At 34.9% G+C, this 12,903-nt stretch overlaps 3 protein-coding genes across 4 annotated transcripts in view; 2 read left to right on the top strand and 1 right to left on the bottom strand.

Annotated features, from left to right (window-relative positions):
- Nucleotides 1–7,804, top strand: part of LOC117112078 — a 12,889-nt gene extending 5,085 nt beyond the window's left edge. Inside the window, exon 2 of the mRNA XM_033255132.1 lies at nt 4,035–7,804. Coding sequence (XP_033111023.1) covers nt 6,716–7,804 — 1,089 coding nt within the window. The 5' untranslated portion in view covers nt 4,035–6,715. The remainder of the gene's footprint in view (nt 1–4,034) is intronic.
- The window catches only part of LOC117112074 (enterin neuropeptides-like), a 44,379-nt gene that overhangs the window by 27,902 nt on the left and 3,574 nt on the right, over nt 1–12,903 (bottom strand). For both annotated transcript variants that reach the window (XM_033255130.1, XM_033255128.1), the window contains exon 2: nt 12,683–12,816. The gene's annotated coding sequence lies outside the window, so the exon portion shown is untranslated. The remainder of the gene's footprint in view (nt 1–12,682; nt 12,817–12,903) is intronic.
- LOC117112079 lies at nt 5,956–6,567 on the top strand. Its single transcript, XM_033255133.1, has one exon. It carries the CDS (start codon nt 5,956–5,958, stop codon nt 6,565–6,567), a length of 612 nt encoding a protein of 203 aa, XP_033111024.1.

The raw sequence follows: 12,903 nt of genomic DNA, 5'->3' as shown, positions 1-12,903 counted from the left end.
ATGATTTATTCAGGATGGTTTCTATAGGCCTAATAGTATTACTGTTTTTTTTTTCTCTTTTGTGGGATCGTCCCACTTTTATTTCATCATAATGTCTTAAACTACGTAGATATATTACACATAACATATAGTCTACATTTTCATCTACAGTTATTATATATATTAAGTAAATAATAGTATGAAATATATATCTGTTATGAAATTACTTAGTACACGCCTCTTTACTATCCTACATAATAAGTGTTCAGACATCGACTATTGTATTCTTTATTTATTTTTTTTTATCATTTTCTTCAATTGCTTGTCTTCCGTAGAAGTCAACCATCACACATTTATTTATACATATATTTATTTAAACTTATCTAGATCGACCACAGACCATTTATTTTTTGATTTTTCATTATTAATTAAAAATTCACATTTAATTAGTCTGTTTAGTTCTGATAAAAACATCACCCAAGGACATTTTGTCCTCAAACATAATCTATTCAATATTTTAACTTCATAAATGTGTTGTATAATTGTTGTGTAATTTCGTCCAACATGCTTCTATATCTTTGCATTTAAATAGCATGTGCTCTTCATTTTCAGTAATATTACAATACTCACATAGATTGGTTGCAGATAATTTCCATACATTTAGTCTATGTTTTGTAGGTAATAGTCTATGTAAAATATTTAAATTGAACTGTGCAATTTTTGTTATATGTAATATTGAATTAATTTTACTCTTCCAACATAGGTCCCAGGCTATTGCATCCATTTGTTACTCCGTTTCCCACCTTTTTTAGCATTTGGTATAATACATTTTCCATTTATAAATGACACAAAAATCTTTAACTTTTAGTTTACTTATGGAAGGTGTATCAATAATTTGAACATTTCTGTGCACTAAACAAAAAGGTTGGTGTGCTACAATCTTTTTTGGAATTGCATTCATTAACACCATGTATTCTATTATACCATTTTCTGTTTTTAAAAGCTGAGGGATAATTTCACCCAGTTTTTAAAATCTATTATCAACAATAATATCTGATATGGTTTTAATGTGTGAGTCTGCCCATGTTTTGCAGAAAACAGATTTGTTATTTATTTTTATGTTTTTATTTTCCCAAAGTCTTTGTTTTTTTATTTCACAGATGCATTGTGGCTGTTTTTCATGCATATTATTAAATCGTGAGCAAGTAAGAAGCAACTTTCTATAAAATACTGGCATTTTATTTAGCGCTAAATGCTTATCTAAATTTATGTCGGTTATACCTAATGTATACTTTACTGGGTACATATAAAAACATGAAATGCACTTCCATTTACCGGGATCTGGACTTAAAAGTCGTTTAACTCAACCTAACTTGAGTGAGTCTATAGCATTGAATTAATGTCTATCATTTTTAGACCTCCTTTGATTAGCTCTTGGATGATCGTGTTTCTTTTTATTTTTTTCCATTCCACAAGAATTGATATATAATTTTGTTTACCTTGGGAATAATTAATTCTGGCATTTCCATAATGCTTGCATTATACACAAGCTTAGCAAGAGCAAGCGTTTTGATTACTGTAATCCTTCCGAAGAAGGATAGCTTTCTTTTTTCCCGTAGTTTTAAAACTTGTTCTAAATTTAAAACTTTATCATCCCAGTTTTTTGTGTTACATATTTTCTTGTCATAACCGATGAAAATTCCTAGAAACTTTACTGGTTCCTGAATAAAAGTAATCCCACATGTATCAATTGATTTGTTTTTATTACAACCAATCCACATACCTTTGGTTTTGGTTTTATTAAGTTTCAGACCTGAAACACTACAAAATAATTCGATTTCTTTAAAGAAATTGCTTATGCTTATTTCATCTTTTGCAAATAACACAGTATCATCAGCTAATTGAGCTATTTTTACATTCTCTGTTTCTTGAAATGATGGCAGATCAATACGTTGACACAAAGCGTTGTTTCGTATATTAATTGCAATTAATTCTACTACTAAAACAAATAGCAAGGCTGAAAGGGGACATCCTTGACGGATCCCACATTTCATACAAAAACTCTGGGATATCCATCCGTTGTTAATTGTGAAGCACTCTGTGTTAGTATACAAAACCTCTACCCAATGTATAAAACTTTCCCCAAACCCAAAAATTTTCAACGCTTTAATCATCGCCTATCAACAGAGTCGAAAGCTTTGGCGAAGTCTAAAAAAATGAAGGCTCCCTCTTTATTATTTGCTTCGGTATATTCAAGCAAATCATCAATTAACCTAATGCTTTCGCCAGCAAATCCCCCTGAATATATCCCTTTTGGTCATTATTTACAATAGTACTAATTACTGCCTGTATTTTTGTAGCAAGCACATGGGCTGCAATTTTATAATCGACATTAAGTAGTGTTATTGGTCTCCAGTTTTCCAGATTCTCTCTTTCCCCCTTTATATACAATAACGTGATTATACCACGTCGTTGTGACGTGGTCAACTTATTATTTACATAGCTAAAATTTAGGGTATCACATAGTAGGTTACTGATGTAATTCCAAAAATAACGATAACACTCTACAGTTAGTCCGTCAGTACCTGGACTTTTGTTTAACTTCATTTTAGAAACAGCATTTTCACACTCTTCAACTGTTATCAATCCTTCGCACTTGTTTTTATCTTCAGTTGTGAGTTTATTGGTGAATGAATTGTCAACATAATTGTTAATACATATTTCGGAGATGCGTTTATTTTTATATAGTTGCTTAAAAAATACAATTTGCTCAATTAAAATTTCTTCTGTTTCAGATGTGTATTTCCCGTTGCTTTTTCTCAAAGATGTGATATGTTTTCGTTTTGCATTATTTTTTTCTAATCCTAGAAAAAAATTGTTATTTTTTTCTCCCTTTTCAAACCATTCTAGTCTGGATCTAATTTGAGCTCCCTTTGCTTCTAGTAAGTATATATCATCTAATTCTTTTATTTTGTTGTGTAATATATTATCTGTATTGTTGTCATAGCTATCTATGTTTTCAGTTAATTCATTAATTTCGTTTATTAACTTTTCCTTATTAGCGTTTCTTTCTCTTTTCTTTTGTGTACCATATTTACTTGAGAAATCTTTGATTCTAGTTTTTAAGTATTCCCATAATAAATCCGGCGTAAGATTAAATTTATTATTTTTTATATTTTCAATAATATTTATTACATTTTTAGTATAATCTTCATCATTTAAAAAACTGTTATTAAACTTCCAAGTTCCAGGTCCTATTTTCTCTTGGTCATTACGAAGTTTAAGCGAGATTGCTTGATGATCGGAGAAAATTGCCTAATGTCTGTTTCAACTATTTCACCGTGATTTTGGAGGGCGCTAGATACACTCCAAAAGTCTAACCGTCTGTATGTATTTTTTTCGCCTCCAAGTAAATTGAGATTTATCTTTGTTGCAGTTTCTCCATATATCGACGAGTTTATGTTTATACATACAATTCTTCAAGGCGAGTGGTGAACTATCATTATTATGTATGCTGTTTCTTTGATCTAACTTATGTTGTAAAATACAATTAGAATCGCCTCCCATTAAAATATACCCGTCTTTTTCTTTACAAAGAGAATTAATTTTCTTTTCAAGTTTTTTACTGAATAGTGTTTCGACCGAAACCAGATTTATTATGAGTATTATTGAGGGCGCACTTTTACAAGCGTCGTAGATCCACATGGCAAGAAACGAGCTTGCACTCTGATGTTTTTACTGACTGTTATTTTAGTAAAATACCTGTTTTTATATACTGTCAATATATGTGGTATATTGTGATGTTTAGGGATTTACCATCCACTGCTTATGATGTTAACCAGAGACTTGTTTTTTAAATTTACACCCGGTCAAAATAGTAAGTTTATGTACATGCCTTGACTGTTTTTTACTAAGTTTATGTAATGGGTTAAAGATGCATTATTATTGCTATATGCTTCATTATTTTATATCTTTTGTTTTCAATTTTTTTAACGAGAGTATACGGATTTGTTATTTAATTATTTATTCACAATGCTGTTATTCATTCTTCACAGAATTGAATGGTGTTTATTAAAACTCTCATACATTAAGACCGGTTGTGATTGTATACTTTTCTCTCCGTCTGCCTCGCCACAATTCAATTTACTACGTAATCAACTGAGGAGTAGTGATGGATGAAAAGAAACTGAAGCGATGGCCAGATTTACCAGACAGAAACGGGCAATGGAAAGCCTAATCGACAATGATGAACCTGTTGAAGAGATCAGAACTGAGTTTGGGAATCGGTATCGGTGTTCCAGAGATAGCTAATGTTCAGAAAGCTAATAAAGGAGTGGTAAAGAAATTGGAACGTGTGTTAGGTTGTCCACTGAGCAGAGGAGATGGTGCTGTAGATATGTTAATAGGCGTGGATTACCCGTTCATGCATATCGGTGAAACACAACAAGTAGATCGTTACCTATTAAGGAAGTCGCCCTTGGGCTGGGTTGCGTTTGGATCTAACAGTCAAAAGAAACAACCAGGCCTGACAGTACTTCATGTAAATGTCACACAGAAGACAGACCTCACACGATTCTGGACCACAGAAGAAATGGGTGTCAAGATACCAAACTGTACTTGCACACCAAAAGATGATTTGAAGTTGACTCCTGTTGAACGAGTACAATTTGATGACATGTGGTAGTCGTGCGAAAAAAATCAAAGACAAATGGCATATACCGTATCCGTGGAGACGAAACCCAACTGAGCTTATTGACAATAAAGTGCTTGCTGAGAGAATGTTAGCCTCTACTGAGAAACAACTCATGAAGAATCCAGATCATGTGAAAGGATACCAACAACAGATGGAAGAAATGAAAAAACTTGGATTCTCCAGAAAACTGACAGATGAAGAAATTGCCAAGTATAAGGGACCTGTATGCTATATACCACACCACGCAGTTGTCCGACCAGAGAAAAAATCTACACCGGTAAGGATTGTCTTTAATCCTCTAAATTCCATGGCCAGTCCCTTAATGAGTTTTGGGGAGAAAGGACCTGACCTTCTGAACAGTCTATTTGGAGTGTTACTGCGGTTTAGACAACAGAAGATTGCATAGCTGCCGACATTTCCAAAATGTATCATCGTATAGCGATTCCTGAAACAGATCAGCATGTTCACAGATTCTTGTGGCGTGATTTTGACCAACGCAAGAAACCAGACGTCTATGTGAAAACCAATGTAACGTTCGTTGACAAGTCTGCCCCAGCGATGGCTCAAGTTGCATTACGAAAAACGGCCAAGGTGAATGAAGAAACCTACCCGGTAGCCGCCAAAATTATTGAAAACGACAGCTATATGGATGACATACTGACTTCTGTACCAGATGTGAACACAGCCGAGAGTTTAACCAAAGAAATAGACACTGTTCTAGAAAGTGGATTTAAGAATGGGTATCGAATGGAAAACCTAACAATCCAGACATTAACCAGCAACCTGACAACAAACCTGTGACTGATTCATCTGAACAGAAAGTGTTAGGTGTAGTTTGGAATCCTAACAGTGACCTAATACTGTATAAAGTCAAACCAGCCAAATTCCACGAGAAGTCATTAACTAAGAGAATGGTACTCTGTGAAATTGCCACTAAGGGTCTTTGATCCGATTGGATTTGCAACTGCGTTTCTCATCAATGGAAAGATTATGATGCAAAAACTATGGCAGCGAGGGTATGGTTGGGATGATGATTTAGCTGAAGTTGAGAAAGCTGAATGGAGAAAGATTTTCAAAGAACTGCAAGAATTAGATGGTACTTCATTCCCGAGATGTCTATTACCAGTCCATTCAAGTAAAGCAGCTGAACTGATTATTTTCTGTGACGCCTCCGAAGATGCATTCAGCACAGTAGCATACACGAGATGGGAAAACTTTAATGGTGATGTTGGAGTGGATTCATTTCAGCCAAGTCCCGAGTAGCTCCAGTAAAACACCTATCTATGCCTCGTTTAGAGTTACAAGCTGCTGTTATGGCATCGAGACCGTATGCTACACTTAAGGAAGAGATGTCTCTGAAATTTGATAGAGTTATATTCTTTTCGGAGAGTATCATCGCTTTGTCATGGATACGGGGTCAGTCTAGACTCTACAAGTCATTTGTGGCTAACAAAGTTGCTGAAATTCAGAACAAAACCGATCCGGCAGACTGGCGTCATATACCTGGAGAACATAACATTGCCGACCAAGTGTCCAGAGGGATTAAAGTCAAAGATTTGGAACATGACTGGAAGAATGGACCTGCTTTTCTGAAGCTTCCAGAAGAACAATGGCCGAAATCTATTCCGAAGGCAGATGTCAAAGAACTTGACAAAGAAAAGAAGAAGGAAAAAACCATTTTGATAGTTAATGCAGAAGACAAGAAGGCCATCGACTGTAAGAAATATTCTAGTTGGAGAAAGCTAATACGATTTACAGCGTACGTGTTTAGATTTATCTCTAATATGAAAGCTAAGTGCAGAGTAGAAGATGGATCACTGTCAACCAATGAGTTATCCATTGCTGAAGGCTATTGGATATTCGAAGCTCAAAAACATATCCATGGTAAAGTTTAAAGGGGTGAATTTAAATCATTAAGTCCCTTTGTGAAAGATAATCTGATACATGTGGGTGGAAGAGCTCATAATGGAACATTGTCATATGAACAACGACATCCTGTGTTACTACCTAGAGATGACCACATCTCATACTTGATAACCAGAGATGTACATGAATGAGGACATTATGGAATTGCTGCAGTTACTATTCAAATATTGGATAGTAGGAGTTACCAGCCTTGCTAAGACAGTGAAATTCCGATGTGTGAAATGCAGAAAGTTTAATCACCGTGTTGAAACACAATTGATGGTGGAACTGCCTGCAGAAAGGATGGCTTCGTTTACACCACCGTTTTATTACATTGCATGTGACTACTTTGGCCCATATAATGTCAAAATAGGAAGACGTAAGACAGCAAAACACTACGGTGTTATATTTACATGCCTGAATACCCGAGCAGTACACATAGAAGTCGTCACTGATTGTTCAACGATGGAGTTCATGCAAGTACTTAGACGTTTCTTCGCAATCAGAGGGAAGCCGAAGATGATACCAAGCGACAACGGTACACAGTTTATTGGTGCTGAAAGGCAGCTGAGAGAAATGATTCGAGGTTGGACTAAGAGGGAACTAACAGAGTTTTGTGCCGAACAGGAAGTTACGTGGAAATTTATCACACCGCTTGCTCCTCATCAGAATGGATGTGCAGAAACGTTGGTGAAAAGCTGTAAGTTAGCGCTGAAGAAAGCCGTAGGTGAACAGAAACTAACACCGTTTGAACTTCATACCTGTTTCCAGGAGATAGCTAACCTTGTAAATGAACGACCGATTGGGCGTATACCAAATGATCCAGATGACGGTAAATACGTCTGTCCCAATGACATTCTGTTAGGACGTGCATCCAGTAGAGTACCGCAAGGACCATTCCGTCCAAGCAAGAACCCAAGAGACCGACTTGAATTTGTACAGCAGATAGTTGACACGTTTTGGAAGCGATGGTCGAGAGACGTCTTTCCATTGTTGGTGCCTCGACGTAAATGGAATGTAGACAAACGAAATACTAAAGTCGATGATGTTGTTATACTAGCTGATCCGAACGCGATCCGTGGAAAATGGAATATAGGACGCATATCTGAAGTGTATCCCGGACCTGATGGAAGAGTTCGAAATGTTAGAGTGAAGACTTCGAATGGACACTTTAGTAGACCAGTCAATAAGATTGTTGTAATTTACCCTGTAGAGGGCTATGAGTAATTTGGCTAGTTGTTGGGGGGGGGGGGGGGGGGGGGGGGGAGGATGTTTCGACCGAAACTAGATTAATTATTAATATTATTGAGGGCGCACTTTTACAAGCATCGTAGATCCACATGGCAAGAAACGAGCTTGCACTCTGATGTTTTTACTGACTGTTATTTCAGTAAAATACCTGTTTTTATATACTGTCAATATATGTGGTATATTGTGATGTTTAGGGATTTACCATCCACTGCTTATGATGCTAACCAGAGACTTGTTTGTTAAATTTACACCCGGTCAAATTAGTAAGTTAATGTACATGCCTTGACTGTTTTTTACTAAGTTTATGTAATGGGTTAAAGATGCATTATTATTGCTATATGCTTCATCTTTTGTTTTCAATTTTTTTTTTAAGGAGAGTATACGGATTTGCTATTTAATTATTTATTCACAATGCTGTTATTCATTCTTCACAGAATTGAATGGTGTTTATTAAAACTCTCATACATTAAGACCGGTTGTGATTGTATACTTTTCTCTCCGTCTGCCTCGCCACATAGTGTCCTTTCTTTATAGTTGTTTGGAGCATAAACGTTTATAAGATTAAACATGTTTTTATTATATTTAAGACTCATGTTTAGTATTCTGCCCTCATCATCTATGTATTTGCTTTTAATGTCAGTTATGTCTAAATCCGGCTTAATTAGTATTGAGACGCCTCTACTTTTGCTTGTTCCGAAACTATGGAACATTTCCCCCTTCCAAAATTTGTCATACACACTTATGGATTTTTTTTATCAAAGTGTGTTTCCTGCAATAAAACAATATCGGCCTTTTGATCATCAAACCATTTATATATTTTTCTAATCTTATATGTGTTCCTTAGACCACTCACATTCAATGAGATTAGATGTAGAGGATTTTTATTTAATTTTCTTTTCATTTTAATTTTTTTTTTAAATATAATTATCTGGGTTTTTTTTTCTCTATAAAACATTATTTACAAAAGAGAATAATTGTAAGTCGCTTATGTCATGATTGACATTAAAGCCAATAACATACTTTAACTTACAGAGTCAGATTTCTTCTCTTTTTTTCTCTGCATTCTTTTCACCACTGTGAGTTATTATTTTTCTTTTCGATCCGGCAAAGTTTTGTCTGGCGACAGAAGCACTTTCAATGTGATTGTCTTGAGCAATAACCGCTTCTGCAATCCCTGCTGTAGCAACGTCCGTTATCGGTCTCATTCCTCTTATGCTCTTGCCTGCTTTTTCAGCATGCTTATTTTCCTGTTCATCCTTTTTTGTTTTCTTCTCACGCTTCTTTAATTTCTTCCTGTCTTTTTTCTTTAACTTGAAAGGTTGTTTGTCTATATCTGTGTTCCCTTCGTGGTTGATAGCCCTTTCAATAGCTTCCTGCATTATTTGTTGAACCTTTTCGTCTAACTCGACGGAATCCTGAGCGTTTCCGGCATTGGCAGGTTTATTAAGAAGGTGTTCGATAATTTCGATCACGTCTCTCGATTTATCCGTTGATGACTCTTTATCTGGGTATGCTTTATCACTATCATTGTGCTCTACTGTGTGTTCTTCTTCGTGTACGTCGTTATCCTCTTCATCACTGTCCGAAATATTAAGATCGGTTTTGGAACTTGCTTTGCTTTGTCATTCAAGGATGTAGTATTACTGTTTTATTATTATTATTTAAAAAAAAAAAATTGTGTATATGGCATACATTTGTCTATTTCAATTTATAGCGCATCGTTCAAGCACCTGTCCAGGAGCGGCCAAGCGGTCCGAAGTTTTGGGTAGCCTATAACTGACATTGAACCGAGAATATTTAATTTTAAGTCTATTATAAGAAATTCAATAAAAGAATTTTTCTTAATTCGATATTTTTTGTATTTTTTTGAATTTTTCGCACGGGGCTAGATTACGGCTCCTCCTTTGGAGAAATTGACCTGGAGAGCAGATGCGGCGCCAGTAATTCCCTGACGATGGGTCCACGCTTCCCGACAAGAGTGTCCACCCCATCGGGGATGTCTTGCGCTCCCAGGGGGAAAGTTAACTTTGTCGGGTAATTTAAAAAAATAATAATAAAATGTTGTGTTAATTATTGTGAGTTTATTTTAAAAAAAAAATTGATAGAAAACCATGCAAGTTAACAGTCCCCCTGTAGGGGTGTATTACTCCCCCTGTCGGGGTTACTAATCCTCTGTCGAAGGTACCAGTTTCCCTGTCTGAGAAGAGCTGGCCTCACCGCGACCCACCAATACGATGCAATACACCACACCTCGCACATAGGGTACAACTGCTTGCCCCAAACAGTTTTTAGTCACTAAAATTTGACAACTTAGTAAGGCATGCTTGAATTGTACTTTCGGTTATAGGTAACATGTATTTTTTTTGAAGAAGATATTGAACAACATTTAATATGCTGATATTGAACCGAAAATGTTTTGAATTCTAAAGATGCCTATTATATAAGCAACTCAAAAACGTTCAGAGTTTTCAAATTAATTCTATTGAATCATTTGTTTGTTTTTTTGGTTTTTTTTGTCTTGTTTTTTTTCCCACAATGACAAGTCAAAGAAGAAGAGTGCACATTATATTCGTTAATTTTGGCAATATAAAAATGCATGACAATTGTCCATTGACTACTGCCTAGTATAAAATTATCTGATAACCTTAGCCTATTTTTTGTATATAGGCCTACTTTCAAATAGCAGATGTATTTGTTGTTATAGTGAGATATTGAATGTTAATGAAAATAAGTGTTTGTCGAAACCTCCAATATAGTTCATGACAGATTAACTAATAACAGATTTACTGAAACCATAACTGTTTTGCAAGTTATCGTTTATTTTGAAGTCTGGAATTGTTGAAAATTTAATACAGGAGGAATCCTTGACGGTGCAATTCAATGAATGTTACACTTGTGTAGGCCTATAAGAAACTGTTTCTGCTCTGATCAATATTTGTTCATTTCTTTGTTATATTTCACTGCATCAGTACACGTCTATCCTTTCTAGAATCGTTAAATTGGCTATTTCATGCTAAATCGTCACGCATTGTCCAAAAATACCAGAACGCCTAACGCATTTGTATCCTGAGCAACAAGTTGGTGGTGAATCATACCAGGTTGATAAATAGTTTGTCCGATAGTATTTAGTACAGGTCGGCTTCTATGGGGGGGGGGGATAGAACGTTTCACTATAATAATTATTGTAATTATAATTATAATACCTTTAATGTTTTATTAAATAATAAAATTAAAATAGAAAATAATAAAAAGGAAATGTCCGAAGCTGTTAGAAGGGTCGGGCGTCTAGCTGACCAAGGGCTATTGTGCTGATAAATATTTTGGTTAGGAGTATCTAGAATAATATTTTATAAAAAAATATTATGTTTTTTTTAAATATTAGGAATTTTGTAAAGAACAGTGTTCTTCCGAAGCCGGATTTTGGGTCCCCGGCTGTGATTTTGGTCTTCCTCAGCCTGTCGAGGGTGAATTCGGCCTTCTGGGAGCACGGATTTTTTTTCCACGGGACCAGTAAACGGCTTCTCGTTTGGGTAATAATTATTTTGATATTGGATCGAGAATGTTTATGATTCTAAGTATATTACACCAATTCAATATAAAACTTTTCAAATGAATTATCTTCATTCGATATTTTTGTATTTTTCCCACGATGATAAATCAAATACTGTGGTGTTTAAATAAAAATAATTCGTTGCTGAAACACATTTGATTTAATTTGTACATGATCGTTTTAATAATTCGTCATTATTAGAATAATTAATTATAAAAAAATCCTAATGACTTGTAATACACAACGAAATATTCGATCAATACTGCTTCACTTATCAGTCTTTCAATTAAAAGATAGAAACTTTCTATAATAATTTAATAAAAAAAAATCATTCCGGCATCAGGACGGCAAAAGCGGCCCCGAGGGTCAGGTGCCTACCTGACCACTAGGGCTTGTACTGAGATATTTTTTTGTTATAGTAAATTTGTTTAAATAAACCGGTGTCACATTGTTTTTACCCCTGGCCATAATTTCGGTCTTCCTAAGCATATCGTGAGTGAATCCGGCCTTTCGCGGCATGCACGGAATTTTTTTCGCGGGGCCTAATTTCGTATATTTTCTGATGAGCCCTTTTTGTAGTTCTTAACTGCACATGACCCTGTATATTTATTATTTAACACAATTATTTATATTAAATTCATTATTTAATATATAATTAAATAGATCACCCATCATTTTTATATATGTATCTTGAAATTATATTTTTTAATAAAATGCGTGAACGTTTTCTTTCTTTATATATAATTAGTTTACTAATTTCATTATATATTAATAATGAATGGATAACAAAAAAATATTTATATATATGCCTATAGCAATTTCACTGATAACAAATCATTATATATCAAAATTAACTTACAATTATTTATATAATAGTACGTTCACTGATTTCATTCTTCCAGACCTATGCTCTATTACGATTTTATCGTTTTTCCATATTTATGATCTCATTTGAATTGATTTGTCAAAATATACTGTTATCCTATAGACGATAAATCGTTATCGAATCGTCCTGTGTAAAAACTTCTCTTATTTCAGACGACCTTGCTGGATATTCCCCGACAGGAGGGTCCAAGCGGGGGTCCTTTCCCCTACCCCCCGCCCCCCCCCACTAGCGTGGTTCCTGTCTGGTCGACCGAACCTGATCGGTGAAATGAGTTTTTAGATAATGTTATACATTAATCAGTTTTTAAACTATTATCAAAATAATATTCGCCACTTACAAAATAGTATTTATTGATAATGGCTTACGCAACTCACTCGCGGGAGAGGTGGAGTGTGATAGAGAAGGTGTTTGTCCTTACCTTAAAACTTGGTTTAGTCAAATCTTCAGCAGTCCAACTTCGTTTAGAATGTTTGAACGAAGTGTCTGCCAAAGCTATGGTCAGACAAAGAACCATGGACAACCATACCAAATTAGACATAGATCTAGGCATGACTTTGAAAAAAGAAATTATATATATATATATATATATATATATATATAACATAAATCAAGGTAGCCGTTAACACTGTTAAATTATAT

This window comes from Anneissia japonica, unplaced genomic scaffold, assembly GCF_011630105.1.
Source record: "Anneissia japonica isolate Jap-2015-1 unplaced genomic scaffold, ASM1163010v1 scaffold1711_len111019_cov107, whole genome shotgun sequence".
Lineage (NCBI taxonomy): Eukaryota > Metazoa > Echinodermata > Crinoidea > Comatulida > Comatulidae > Anneissia > Anneissia japonica.
Note: the sequence above shows the minus strand (reverse complement) of the source record. Positions and strands in the feature narration are given on the sequence as shown.

Excerpts from the sequence above, each read along its gene's own strand:
- LOC117112079 (XM_033255133.1), top strand. The coding sequence starts at position 5,956 with ATGCCTCGTTTAGAGTTACAAGCTGCTGTTATGGCATCGAGACCGTAT.